The 15,388-nt window shown below is 40.8% G+C and overlaps 1 protein-coding gene across 16 annotated transcripts in view; it reads left to right on the forward strand.

Moving 5' to 3' along the window:
* LOC123029256 (ABI family member 3 binding protein) overlaps nucleotides 1-15,388 on the forward strand; it is a 133,760-nt gene that overhangs the window by 35,716 nt on the left and 82,656 nt on the right. For all 16 annotated transcript variants that reach the window (XM_044441958.1, XM_044441964.1, XM_044441968.1 and 13 more), the window contains exons 3-6: nucleotides 8,401-8,469; nucleotides 9,519-9,651; nucleotides 12,380-12,561; nucleotides 13,567-13,625. In XM_044441958.1, the coding sequence (XP_044297893.1) occupies nucleotides 8,401-8,469; nucleotides 9,519-9,651; nucleotides 12,380-12,561; nucleotides 13,567-13,625 (443 nt within the window). The remainder of the gene's footprint in view (nucleotides 1-8,400; nucleotides 8,470-9,518; nucleotides 9,652-12,379; nucleotides 12,562-13,566; nucleotides 13,626-15,388) is intronic.

The following is a 15,388-nucleotide window of genomic DNA, read 5'->3' on the forward strand; positions in this document are numbered from 1 at the left end:
TTTGCAGCACCTGAATTCTGCTTCTGTTCTTCCCATGCACACATTGTTTAATGTTAGATTTGGATGAGTGATGGATGGGAACTCCTTTTTTTCTCTAGAGCAACTTTTCAGATCATAAAAGGTGTTACCTAGATTTTCTGCTCTAGAAAGAATACCTTGCTACTGGAAAGTGGCAGTTCCGATGGAGGGGCATTGTACTAATTCCTACTAAAGTATTATTATTTTATCTTCAGCATAGGATTCTGAATAGCTGTGGGGGGTGCAATTCTGTAAGCTGTGCACTTACTTTGGTAGTCTGGAACATTTTTTAATAAACTTGGTATGCGGTATAATCATTTCCCATCTCACTCTTGATCTTGGACTGTGCAGCAGAGATATTGTTAGGAATCAATGTTTATTAGCAGCAGCAAACACACACATGTGCGCGCGCACACCAAACCCTACCCATGATTGAAAATCCAAGTGCAAAACAGGAACTTGTAAACAATATTTTAGTACACTCACCCTCTATCCTCACCCCTGAGTTTCTGGCTTTTGCACACCACTACCCCTCAGACTCCAAGTTCACTGTGGGTGGGTCAGTCTGTTGCTGCCCGGCACAAGGGCCAAGAGCAGTGCATTGGAGCAGCACGGCCTCTTGCTTGCCTTGGACCATTGGCCCTTGGTGTTGTGGCACACAGCCTGCTGTATTGAAGCAGTTGCACTGGAGCCTGTCAGAGAACAGCTGCATTGTTCTGGCATCAGAGGCAGTCCTCTAATTGAAGTCTACCAAGTGACCATCCTATTTTGAAGTTGTTGTCTGTCTGATGGCTTGTCCTGTCCAAGTTTGGTCTAAATATAGAAAATCAGTAGGTGAAGAGCTGGGCCTCGAAACGTCCCTTCCTCAACACCTGGAAGCAGGCTAAGACCTGATTACAGTCAGCCACATTCCTTTACAATGTATTTATTTATTTATTTGGAATTTTTGTATGCCGTCCCATTTGCATAAGCCTCAGGACAGCTTCCAACATTATAAATAAATACATTTATGTAAATACATACATATATAAAATCCAGAAACATCCTGGCACAACATTATAAAACCAATAATAAAATCAATGATTATTAAAATATCATTTAAATAAAAAGGTCTTGACCTGGCGCTGAAAAACAAATAACGACAGCACCAGGCAGACTTCTCTGGGGAGCACATTCCATAAGTGGGGCGCCACTGCAGAGAAGGCCCTCCTCTGGGTACTCACCCTCCTAATATCTTTCACGGAGGGTTCCAGGAGAAGAGCCTCTGCTGCCAGGCTCAAGGGGTTGGAGGGCAAATATGGATGCAGGCGTTCCTTTAGATATCCAGGTCCCAAGCCGTTAAGGGCTTTATAGGTGATAACCAGCACCTTGAATTGGGCCCTGACTTCAATGGGGAGCCAATGAAGCTGGTAGAGGACTGGGGTTATATGAGAACAACACCCAGTCAGCAACCTGGCAGCTCTATTTTGCACCATCTGAAGTATCCGGACCGTCTTCAAGGGCAGCTCCGTGTAGAGTGCGTTACAGAAGTCCAATCGGGAAGTAACCAATGCATGTGTCACTGTCGCCAGGCAATCGTTCTCCAGGTAGGGACGCAGCTGATGGATCAGCTGAAGCTGAAAAAAAGCGCTCCTTGCCACCACAGTCACTTGAGCTTCCAAAGTCAGCTCTGGGTCGAGGAGCACTCCCAAACTGCGGACCCTGTCCTTAAGAGGGAGTGCAACCCCATTCAGGACAAGGTCCAAGTCACCTACCCTGGAGCCCTAACCACCCACCAACAGGACCTCCGTCTTGTCTGGATTGAACTTCAATTTATTGGCCCTCATCCAGCCCATTACCTCAGCCAGGCACTGGTTCTGCCACTGCCTCACCTGGATCGGTTGAAAAGAGAGGTAGAGCTGGGTATCATCAGTGTACTGATGATTCCGCAGCCCACAACTCCTGATGACCTCTCCCTGTGGTTTCATGTAGATGTTAAATAGCAAGGGGGACAAGATGGACCCCTGTGGAACTCCATGGCATAGCTGCCATAGCACAGAGCCATAGTCCCCCAGCACCACCTTCTGGAATCGGTCATTGAGACAGGAGTGGAACCACTGCAAAGCAGTGCCTCCTACTCCCAATCCCGCTAGCTTATCCAGAAGGATACCATGGTCGATGGTATCGAAAGCCACTGAGAAGTCCAGGAGGACCAACAGGGACGCACTCCTCCTGTCTCTCTCCCTGGTTATCATACAGGGCAATCAAGGCAGATTCAGTACCATAGCCGGGTCTGAAGCCGGACTGAAATGGGTCCAGATAATCAGTCTCATCCAAGAGTGCTTGGAGTTGTCCCACCACCACCCGCTCTAACACCTTGCCCAAGAATGGGATGTTGGCCACTGGTCTATAATTGGTGGCCATCTCTGGATCCAGGGAAGCCTTCTTTAGGTCTGGCCGGACTACCGCCTCCTTTAGAGGGGCAGGTACCCGGCCGTCCCTCAGAGAGGCGTTGACAACTTCAGGATCCAGGCCCCAATCCCATGTTTGGCTTTGTTAAGTAGCCACAATGGGCAAGGGTCCAGTATACAGGTGGTGGAACATACTTGTCCAAGCACCTTGTCCACATCTTCAGGCCACAATAACTGGAACTCATCCAATAATGTTGGACCATATGGCAACATTGGCACCTCCCCTGAGGGCTCTGAATCACTAGTGGAGTCCAGCTCGTGACGAATCTGAGCGATTTTCTCCTTAAAACGCTTGGCAAAGTCATCACAGTGGGCTGTCGAGGGCGGTACGGGATTTTTCTTGGGGCCTGGATGAACCAGCCCCTGTACCACCTGAAAGAGCTCTGCTGGACGGCCTTGTGAGGAGGCAATGGAAGCGGAGAAGAATTTATTTTTCGCCGCCCTCACCACCACAGCATAGGTTCGATAGTGAGCTCTCAAGTGTGTTCGGTCAGATTCATCCCATGATTTCCTCCACCTACTCTCTAGACATCTCCCAACCTGCTGTAGTATGTTTCTGTTGTTGTTAGTTGAGAAGTCATGTCCGACCCATCGCAACCCCATGGACAACATTCCTCCAGGCCTTCTTGTCCTCCACCATCTCCCAGAGTCCACTTAAGCTTCAGTGACTCCATCTAGCCACCTGATTCTCTGCGGTCCCCTTCTTCTTTTGCCATCTATTGTTCCCAGCAAGTTTGCTTCTATATACATGTTATTAATTTCTAAATTTGCATGTATATTAACATATGCAAAATGTATGCAAACTGGTTTCATCTTTTATCTTCCATTTGGGTTGTATATTTCCACTTTTTTGGAAGAAAGGTCCTGATTGCTCCTGCCCAAATAGGTCTCTGTTTCTGACTGGCCTCACCACTGCTCCAGAATACGCCTGCAAATGTGCAGGAATCTCAGAGAAGAGAATGTAACAAAATTGAGGACATGTTGTTTCTTGCCAACTCTCAACATTGCTGGAGTCCACTGAGTTTCCACATACAATACTGATGGGAAGGGTTATGATTTATATCAGTTTGGACAAAACTCAGGCAGATATTGTGTGTCTCTTCCAATGTTGCTCTGTTTAACCAAACAACGAATTAGGAAACTTTGCTCTTAAAATGCTGTCTTTAAAGGACTCATTGTTAGAATTCTAACACACCCCCTCAGTGATATGGTGTGTGCACAATCCAAATTATGTCTGTGATTCCCAGGTGTTAACCAGATTCCCAGTTTGCTGTGTAAATAAAGTCCTCGTGTTTTTGGTGAGGGAAAGAACTGAACAATTCATGTTTTTATGTGTAACATTGAATTACATACATGTTCTTGCATGCAAGAATCTCTCTATGTGTTTATCTCCTACAAGTCGCAAATGCAGTTAGAACCCATGTAGCACTAATCACCTATTAAGGGAGGAACAATTTCACTGAGAAGCTCTTTTTTCCCTAATATGTGTCTATATCCTACAATTAAAGGTTCTCAGGACAACTTAGAAAAATTCATATAAAAATAAAACAAAAAAAATCCCCACACATAAGGTCAACATTAAAAGCAGCACAAGAAATCCATTTTTTAATCAGCAGAAGCTAAAAGGTAGCTGGCAGCAAAACTAGCAGTCCTTGTAAGATGAGCTGAGATAAGGCACTGCTCCATGTGCCTTGCTTGTGCACAGATGCCTGATTGTAACCCAGAATACTTGGCTCTAAAATAGTAACTACTGGACTTCTCTACATGAGGTATATAACTTAGTGCTTTACTAAGGCTCCTCTTGTTTTCTTCGTGAGATTACAGCATCTTTCACACAAGGTTTTTCCCTCTCTGCCTTCCTATGTATTCCTTCATGTTCCATTACGCAATACAAGGGGGCACTGTACTATAGAGCAGAACTGGAAAAATATGTTAGGTTTCTGTAGCAAATATTGGCACCATCTCAGAAAACTTGGCTGGAAAACTTGAGAGAAGCCCTGGAGGCTGACAAGGCTGTGAAAAAGACCTGCAAATGTCCATAGATGAGGGTCCATAAGCTCAATAAATACCTAATGTAAAGAAACCCGATAGTTAAATCAATGCTCCCTCCGTATATCCTTGAAATTCAGTGGTCAAATTTATATTTTTCTTTATTTTCAACAACATTTTCTTTATTAAAATATTTATAATTTGGGGTTCATTTCTGATTATCCTCTAGTTATATTTAATCCGCATATCTAATTGTCATGGGCTCTTAATAAGAGATTCAGGTAGCTAGGCTATTTCATCATGTTATTCCCCATTACAATATGAATGAGCTGAGATGGAGTGCCAAGTGGATCCTAAATTGTCTGAATATTTGAAAAAAATGGAAAGGTTGAAACCCTGATTCTGATCTATGGGAGAAATGTATGTAAACACACACATACCCACACACCAAAAATGTTTTGCCTCTTTGCAGTAAAATCTTTTTTCTTTCCTAAGCATTGTTTTAATCAGTTTATTTTGATCAACACTTGGATGCAGTTAGCTGGTTTTCACTAGAAACATAACCATGAACTTGTGGCCTCTTACCACATAAGCATGTGTTCTTCCAAAACATATCGAATGTACTAAGAATGTGTTAGCTTGTGAGTAAAAATATCAGCATGTTTGGCTTTGGTTTGCTTCATTTCATTGTTTCCAAATATGAACAAGATTTGTGAAGAACATGCAAACTTGTTCTCAGTCAATGCTCCTAGCCAGCAATTTATTTTGATCAAAACTTGTGCACTCCTGTTTGTAGCAACAACCTTTATGTAAATTACTATTAGTGTAACAGATTTGAGTTGCACATGTGTACATTCCCATGTGATCCAAGACATTTTCAGCTCTTTAGAGAATGATTAACTATCTGATTTGTTGTATAATCTTTATTGAAAAGGTGCTTTCCACAGCTAAATTGCCTACTTATATAATAAGTTTTCTTTTGGTACTGAGGGAGAATCAGAAATCTCTGGCATACCTCTAGTAATATGTTTGTCTTAGACCCAGTGATAAAGAAGCTGGATTGTTTGTTGGTTTAAATAAAATCTGGAAGAGATTAACTATTGCTAGTGGACACTGACTCCCAGCTCCCAGTACAGATGACTATTTTGTGGCAGGATGCATTTTCTTCCAGTGTTGTATCTTTTTGCCTTTTGGTACTGCCCATGGGGTTTTCACGGCAAGGATACTGGAGTGGGCTGCCATTTCCTTCTCCAGTGGATCACCTTTTGTCAGATCTCTCTGCTATGACCTGTCCGTCTTGGGTGCCCCTGCACAGCATAGCTCATAGCTTCATTGAGCCACACAAGCCCCTTTGCTACGACAAGGCAGTGATCCATGAAGGGGGGTCAGCCACAACCAACATTTAAAGCAGTGCCCTGCACTGCTAGAGTCACTCCTGTTAAGGTGTTGTGAGGCAGTCATGTCCCTATCACCACTCGCTGAGCCTTGCAGTCCTAAAGGAAGGCAATCCTCAAGCAGTCCAGATTCCTTTCATTTGAAACTCAGTGGTCTTGAGAAGCTGACCAAGGGCAGGGATAAGGAATCTCTGTCAGCTCTTCAGCCAAACTCCAATCTAGCAAAAGTCTCAAGGGATATATTCCAACTGTGGGAAGAGCCAAAGGCAAAGTGACTATAGCAAAGGCAGGTTACTCAGTTTATTAAGCTTACTCAAAAGAATCAAGCATATCTACTCAAAAACAAGCATGAGAGGCATGATCTCACACATAAACAAGGCAAGCATCTACATGTCTATTCAGAAGTAAGTAGGACAAGCCACTGCAAGACAAGCTGCAGGAGTAAGGAACACTTAAGACATTCAGCAACTTTATCCCTGGAGCCTGACCACTTTTCTCGCATAATTATGTTCATTCTGGCAGAGACCTGATGATAGATAAGAGTTTTTCTACTTAGTGCTGAGAAAAGACATCTTTCTCTTTATATAGCAAGCAAGTGATAAGTGATAAAGGTGTTATCCCTACTGAAAGAGGCACACTTCCTGGGAAAAAGGTTTGTGGGCTGGATGACAAGTTCCTTACATCAACCAACAGATGCCCCAGGTTGCTTTCCACTGTCCTTGTTCCTATAATTCCCTTTTACCTGCATATAGTGTGTAGATGCATGTATGGATGAATGGATGGATGGTATTGCATATATTAGCAAAATCAGCCTTGCAGGTCTACCACCAAATCTTATAACAGCATTGAGTTAGCAACAGCTACCCTATTTCCCTGGCCAATTTGGGCCAAGTGTGGCAATTCCCACTGAATGAGGTGACTAATGTTTCTAGCACAGTCAATGAATGGGCAGGTAGGTGGCAATGTGCTCAGCATTCCTCTCCATTTGGAACTTCCTGCACAAGAACTGAATGGCTCATATAAGAAAAGCCATGCTGGAGCAGACCAAGGTTCATCTGGTCTGCATTCTGTTCAGGCAGTGACTAACCACCTGCCTATGGGAAATTCACAAGCAAGACATGAGTGCAACAGCATCCTTCTGCCCATGTTTCATGTAACAGGTGTATGTATGCATATTGCCTCTGACACTAGCCACTGATAGCCTTCTCCTTCATGGATTATTCCAATCCCCCTTTAAAGCCATCAAAACTGGTGGCAATCAGTGAATTCCATGGTTTAACTTTGCACTGTATAAAGAAGTACTTCCATTTATCTTAGGGTGACCAACGCTTTCATCTCATCCTGCAATGTGGGCTTAATGAAGCCTTATGAATCTCTAGCTTCACTCTTTGGCCAGTGCTACCCATCACTACCCATAGTGGGGGGGGGGGTCGAGAAAGGGGTCACCCATTTCCTTAGACAACAGCCTTTTAAGGGTTCAGTTAGGGATATATGGGGGGGGTCATGTTCCACTGAAGCTTTTCAGACAAAGGTGCATTAATGAACACACCACTCCAAGCCTCCATGATAGCTGAGCATTCCTATAAATCTCTAATATTTCCCAAATAGTAGGAGGCTAGTGCAACAATTCTAATGGCACTATAAGACTGCAGACTGATTGAGAAGATGGAACAGTGAACACACTATAATTCTACCCTTTAAAGAAATTTGTGTGTCATGTTTGTTTACAATTCAAAGATCATATTCATAAATATAGATCCTTGCTTGCTTGCTTATATCTGTTACATTTATTTATTTATTTATTTATTTATTTATTTATTTATTTTTCGATTTATATTCTGCCTTTTTCCTACAAAGGGCTCAAGGCAGCTTACATCATTCTCCTCCTCCATCTTATCCCCACAACAACAACCCTGTGAGGTAGGTTGGGCTGAGAGTCTGTGACTGGCCCAAAGTCACCCAGTTGGCTCCATGGCCGAGTGGGGACTCGAACCCAGATCGTCTGAGTTCCAGTCCCATGCTCTTAACCACTACACCACACTGGCTCTCACATTCTCAACATGAAGTCCAAGGTAGCCTGTATGATCCTCCCCTACCTCACTGTAGCCTCTCAACAACCCCCTGAAGATATCTAGTGAGGTTCGGGGCAGCATGGAGCTGGCCTGAAGATATCTAGTGAGGCTCGGGGTAGGGTGGAGCTGGCCTGAAGATATCTAGTGAGGCTCAGGGCAGGGTGGAGCTTTGAATGTGGGTCTCACAGTCTCAATTCTATACTCTAGTCACCAGATCACACAGGGTTTCTAGAAATATAATGCCAGGTTTTTGATGAAATATTAGACGAGGATTGCCAGAATTCTGAGTTGAGGAGGAAGCTGCTTTTCATGAGTGAATGTATTTTGGCATAGTCCTGGTATATTTTGAAAACTTATTGAAATAATTCAGAGGAATCATACCATAGACTGTCATAAGTTGTGGTATATGCTCTTCATTGTTAATGTACTTTTTTAACTCATCAAGTTTTACAATTGGGTCATTCTAACATTTTCCAGATGCAGAGCCAAGATACTTGATTGCAGTGAGGCCAGCACCTGTTCCAAATTACAAGAAACCCTGTTCAGGTAATGTAGCAATACTAAACAATTTTCCATAAACAGTCAGGAGACACAAACATTTTTCAGCTGAGATGACAGATCCCACATTTGAGCAATGGCTGAACAAATTATAATAATTCAACTAATTTAGTGTCCTTAGAGGACTAAGACTTTGCATTTTAAACTTTTTTAAAAATACATGTTTAAAGTTCAATTACTTTCCAGATTTATTTACCCATTCTTAAGGGAGGTATAGCCTTTTCAGAGAAAGATAATAGCCAGTTTACTGCTGGGATACTTTGAAACATTCACAAACTATCTGACTGCTCAGAAAATGAGGTTCAAAACAGTAACTTGCTTCTAGTTTATGAAGAAATTCTTTCCAGATCATAAACCAAAGTAAGTAGAAACTTTTGTTTTGCTTTGTAAATTACTTGGAGAATGAACCCGTCCACTGTGGCTGTAGTGCCCACTTACAGACAATGTCCAGAAGGCTAAATGAAGCCTTTTTATCAGCTCAGCTAGCATATGGCCTAATGATGGTGGTAAGATGAGTAAGAGATCTGTGCATGCTGATAACAGCATTAGTCATTTGTATCAAGATGAATGGGAGGGCAGGATTGAGATATGGGGTGTCCACATAATTGCACTATTGGATTGTGCCCTGAATTTTTTAGTGCTATACAAAAAATAGGTGGATGAACTGAACAATGTATCTTGGTTTTGATGATTGTCAGACTGCTCAAGACTCCATTCTGCACCATTACAAATGTGATTATACGCCATGAATATCTGCCCTTAGTTTCTATTGCCTTGAAACACAATAGATATTGCCTTTGAGTCAGACTTTGTTTGTATTAGCTGAAAGCAGCCCACCTGCCATTAACTGTGGCTTGGTAGATACCTCAGAACATCCATATTTAGGCCATTTCAGGCAGGAGAAAAACACAAAGTTGAGTTATGATGAATTCAGGTCAACTGCAATACCTGGCTGGTATGATGAGTTGTACACTTGAGCTGCATCTTCAAATATATAAATGTATAAACATTGAATTGTCTGTGCCTTTCTTAAACAGGTAAAATGAACAAACTAAAACCCCTTCAGTTGGTTATAGGCACTTTAACTCCAACTTCTGCCTTCTTGTCATGGGGAGTCCTAGTCAACCCAAAGCATGACTGGACAACAATGAATAACTGTGCAAACGGCAGGTAATCAACTAAAGATGTTCTGAATCTGTAAATTAATAAAGACAGTAAATTACCTTGTGAAGATTATGAATGAATCTTTTCCTGTTTGGCTTGAATCCTAAGATTTTGCTTTATGAATGAAGAGTTTACATTCATGAGATGAGAGATTAACTTGAAGAGCAGTGCAATGCTCTTTCCATAAATGTAAGCTCCAAAGATATGCTTAGACATGAAGCCTTTATATTCATGAGATGGGACAGTGACATGATGAATCCTAATAGTCTGGCCTCAGGCTAAGTCAAAACTACTTACCTTTTGTCAAAACAGCAAAGATTCTTATGGCACTTTAAGGACTAAGAAACTTATTCTGGCATAAGTGTTCATGGACACTGTCCACGTCATCAGATGCATACATATTTTAGTCATTGAGGTGCCACAAGACAGGGCTACCCATCTGGAAATTATTACCTTTTGTCATGTTCCTTAGATGAGTGCCAACACCCCCTTGCTACTTTCAGCATTATTTGGCACGTTGCTTCAGAAAAAACCTGGGAGAAATCCAATGAAGTAGTTCCACTGATGGAATTGCCAAACCGTGGGGATTCTATTTCCCAGCTCTTGTGCACTCTCAAAATCCCTCTGGACGACTGGGGAACTGCCTGGAGCATGTGGGGAGAAGGAGCTAGTGCCAGCAAACAAGCCAATGTCCAGCTGTGCAACTTTGGATTCCACCCATGTGTACTATTTCACTGCCATTCCACTTTGAATATAAACTTTTTTGCCATTTCAGTCCTCATTGGCCCACAATGCCGTTTAACACTATTGCTATGGTGACCCACATGATGCGGACAGATGTCTCAATGCTGTTTCTGACATGATGACATTACAGATGCTCAGATCTCCATTAACCACCATTGGCAAACAGATTCATGTGAGAGAATGGAGGTTCTGAGATCAAAAATGGGGGGTGGGGGATAACTCTAATGAGAAATACTGGCTATGCTAACAAACGTGCTCAGTGGCAAAAATAGGAATATTTGAAAAGTATTTTTTAAATCATTTGACAAGCTGTGGCAAATATGGTATTTTATGTCATAAGAAATATTAACCACCATCGTAGTTTGGGCATCATCAATAGAACTGTTCTGTATTTTAGGCTTTTCCTACCCAAGATATTCTTTTTTATCAATCATAATTGAATTTATTATGTGAAGTTTTGTATGCTTCTAATTAGGTAGCTGTTCATATGCTCATGCAGTTATATTGTTATTTCAGGATCTATTCCATAAGGTTTCATTATGCTCTGGCATCTGTTGTTTTGCTTTGTTTTGTTTTGTTTTGCTTTAGTCTCATAAGTACAAATAATAGGAATGGCTGAATTAAGTGGAGGAATTGGCATAACTTGTAAAGACTTTTAAGATGTCTTCATGTTTTTCTATCTGGAGGCCAATCATTTACTAACATTAAGTGGTAACAATTAAACTGAACATCTTTCATTAAATATATGTTGACTACATTAGTTCTAGTTCATATTTTTAAAGTAGGAAATTCTAAAGAGAGGAGATAGTTGAAACATAAAAACAAGATTTGAGCAACTATCTTCCTGATACAGAATTTCTGAGAGCTGTAATAGTGTAGTAGCTAAGACAGTAAATCCCTAATTCAAATGCTACCTCTGCTTTGAACTTAATGTGTTTCCTTACACAAGATGGTAACTCTCTGTTCAGAATCAGGAAAAGATATTCATATTACTGAACTGCCTTATTGCTTTCTTATAAACATCATTATGATAATATGCTTATGAAACTTCAAATGTCACAGCTCACTCTCTTAGCCACTATTCTATGCTAGCACCCAGGAAATAAGTATATATCCTATATACTAATAGCAAAATCAGGTGGTCAAGTCCAGCTATCAGTTGGTAGGAGGTGGTTGCGGGGTTGGATCTGGCTTCTCTGAGGAATCCCCACTTTTGTATACTTTCCTCTGACACTAAGCATTCAGGAAAGTGGAAAGGGTGAACCACTCCCATTTTTGGAGGCAGGTGTTCTTAAGGTTGGTTGGCAGGGATGTGTGCATGGAGAGAGGTGGCATACCTGCATACATCAGTTGCAAAGAAGCTTGGGCAGGAGAAGGACTTGCATCTATCCTGTTTGAGGGATCTTGTGGGACCATGCCACTATGTGTATGCATGGAGTGTTGGACCAGATGGACCTTTGGTCTGATCCAGCATGGCTTTTCTTATGTTCTTAAGAGAACATGATTGTCCAGCAAATTATTTTCATGCAATAATTCAAATAGCTATTGTTTTGAAGACTAGAAAATACTGAATTTAGCAATTGGATACATTAAATAGATTCTTAAACTTTTTCAGAAGATTCTAATTAGACATTTTTAATATAGCATGAGGAATTCATTTTTATTTTTTAAAAAAGTTGAATCTGTGATATACTGCTTTATTATGTCAACTAATTTGTAATATTGGATTTAATATAGTGACAATAATTGGGTTATCATTTCACCTCTTTTAGATAGTCAATGTCTGATAACTCAAAAGACTGTGAAAGTAAGAGAGAATCAAATATTTATGTAGAATTCCTGAAATAAATTTCAGTGTGGTTTTTGTTTAAAACCAAGAAATACATGACTTCATACGTGTTGTTTAAATGAAAAGGCATGACAGTTCTGCATTGTTAAATCATCTTTCTTTTCTTCAATTAAAATTAAACATTTGTTTTTTATTGACTAGATTTTATACAGTTCGCTACAGAGAAAAGGACAAGAATAAGAAGTGGGTTCTTCAGCTTTGCCCAACTACAGAAACAGTGGTGGACAATCTGAAACCTAACACAGTGTATGAATTTGGAGTGAAAGACAATACTGATAATGGGATCTGGAGCAAGAGTTTCAGTCACAAGATGGCTGTTCCTGGTAAGTAACATGAAGCAGTTTCCAGATTTTACAGTTTAAAGGGCCAAGATAGATGCAATGGGGCAGGCATGCCTGTTTGATTCTATTTTTTTCCTAGCCTTTTTTTTTTTCCTGAAAGGGGCAGGCAGTTTACATAACCCTCCTGCTCCTTCTTTCCATTTCCTCCTCACAACAATCTTCTGAGGCAGGTAAGTCTGGGAGTCAGTGACTGGCTGAAAGTCCCCCAGTGCGCTGAATGAGAGCTAGAGCCCGGATCGCCCAAGTCCCACTGCACTACCACAGTGGCCCTCAGGACTTATGCAGACATGGGGACAAGGTCTATTTTTTATACAGGAAAGAGCATGCAGGTGAGAAGTAAGAAACCCTCTCTGATGCCATGGTACCTCTAAGCGGCCTACCAGAACAGTATGTAATCTTGTTGACAGCATTTTCATTTCTCTTCACACCCTTCTCAAGCAGTTCCAGCCCTGGCAACTGTTTCCTTTCCTGGTATCAAGAGGCTTCGAGCACCCAATATAACCTGCTCTTTCCCAGTGTCTGTTAACCATGGCACAGTTATGCTTCCTCCTGGCCGCAAGAGGTCATAGCCTGAAAAGTGAGGCATCTTCAACAAGAGCTTTGGCAACCCCTGCTGTGGGCATATGGTGATCTTCCTTATTATACATTGCTAGCTTTAGGATGGAAAACAAGTGACAAAAAGGAATTAATGAAGAAACAGCAACACGCATGCTAGAAGCTGAATAACGATTACATCTTCAGTTAGTCAAGACATGAGATCCACATGTGGCTATTACATCCGCTAATTATGTGTGCATGTAGTCTGCAAAGTAATTGGGAAGACTGAGGTTTAAATTTAAGCAGAGGGATGGGAAAATAAATTCATAATTGGTTGATAGCAAACTGTCATAACAATTGGAAAACAATTTAAAAATATCATACATTTGAGAGCAATTATTTTTTCTTTGTATTAGAGAAGAGAATAATTTTGCTGTATTTTTATGTTAGGCAAAAGCAAAGAAAATGGACAACTCCAGAACAATATCAAATTATCTAAAATTCCAACGGTATGCATTTCAATTTATTTGTATTGACTGGTACGATTTATATAGAATGAATACATCTAATATGCATATAGTAGAATTTCCTTTTGGTTTAAAAAACAAACAACATTTGGTTAATATGCAAACAATGTTACTAAACTGTATCAAGGAAGACTGGGTGTTCTTTCTCAAAATCAAAAAAGTACCTAGTCTATAACAATTTCAAGAAAAACTGGATATAATTGACCTATTTACATTTGAATATCAAATCTACAACAGATGTGAGTTCAGGGCAAGGAACAATAATATTTTCAGAGGTGAAACACCTGGTTTATAATTGTTTTATCCTTGCTCATTTGTTACATGAATATTATTCTCTCAGAGTAGGAGACCTTTATTCACTGTAAGATTATGTCTGACTTTATTGGAAGAAGATGCATTGGGACTGCATCTTACAGAAAACTTGGTGATAAAAGATCCTCTGTTATTTTCTTTGCCAGGCTTCAATCTAGACTGAAACTGATTACAATCCAGGAATAATTTTAATTCAGTATTGAAATTATTAGTGGGCATTTCCCACTAATAGCATCTTAGACTATTCAACTATTATTCTTGTAGATAGCATAATGAATAATGAAGCCCTTCCTGAAAACTCCATCTGAGGCTGCTTCTAGGTCCACTTTCTAACCAGAAGTTCCATTACTGAATTACCACATAGATATTTAGATGTGAGCGACAACTCAGTAAGTTGTCTTATTGTTAATGGTGTAATCGCCCTGGGTGAGCTGGTCACAAGACTGCTTGTTATTCCACAAAATGTGACAACAAGGGATGTGCAACACTGAAAATTTCATCACTGCATCTCCATATGTATTCCAGCAGCAGAATGAAATGGATTGTTTTTGTTGGTTCCAGAGGGGTGTGGTCCTGATGTTTGTGCAAATGGTGCCATAACTGTATTGATACATCAATCTACTGATCTATTTTTGCAGACTTACCTGAGCATGCATGCTTGCTAATCTGCCTGTCTATTATATAGCCAGACAGAGACATTTCCCCCTCTTGTAAATATCCTTGACAGGTTCCTGTCCTCACACTACCTGGCTTAGCCCAGTACTACTTCACTTAGCCCATACCCTTTATTTTTCAAAGAGCCTCTCAGTTCTTTCCATCTCCAACCCAGCCATTTGTTCACCCCAGTATTGAAGTGGAACATGAAATTGACAATTTCTTTATTCTGCTGGGCTAAAGATCTTCCTTTGCAGTGAAGATGAAAAGATATTTACAAGAGGGAAATATCCTTCTATGGGGCTACATATCGAACAGACAGACTTGCAATTATGTTCACTTGCACAAGAGGACCTCTTTGAAAGGTTAAAAAAGGCACACCATATGTGCAAATTTCAAGATGACCTAAACTGCCCACATTTCCTCCATTTAAAAAATTACAGAAGAAGGAGAAACTGCATCCTGTCTGAACTCACTACAGATTGGGCTGATGCCAGTGAGAGGGAAACAGAACAGAATCTTCAGGGCCAGGCTGGAGAAATTCATCAAGTTTATACCCCTGAAATGGAATTCTCATACTTCTCTACATGGCATTTCAAGCTGTTATCCACAGGATGCTGACTGGGCTTCACCAGTTTGCAGAAGTGCTTAAGTCTGATTACTGAGACCTCTAATTCTCCATAGCTCACAGCCTGGTTGGAACCCACCAGCACTCCTCCTCCTAAAATCTATTACTATTTATTTATCTATTTTTAAATTTTGTATTCCATCCTTCACAG

Source organism: Varanus komodoensis, unplaced genomic scaffold (genome assembly GCF_004798865.1).
Source record: "Varanus komodoensis strain SLA01 unplaced genomic scaffold, ASM479886v1 scaffold4, whole genome shotgun sequence".
Classification (NCBI taxonomy): Eukaryota; Metazoa; Chordata; class Lepidosauria; order Squamata; family Varanidae; genus Varanus; species Varanus komodoensis.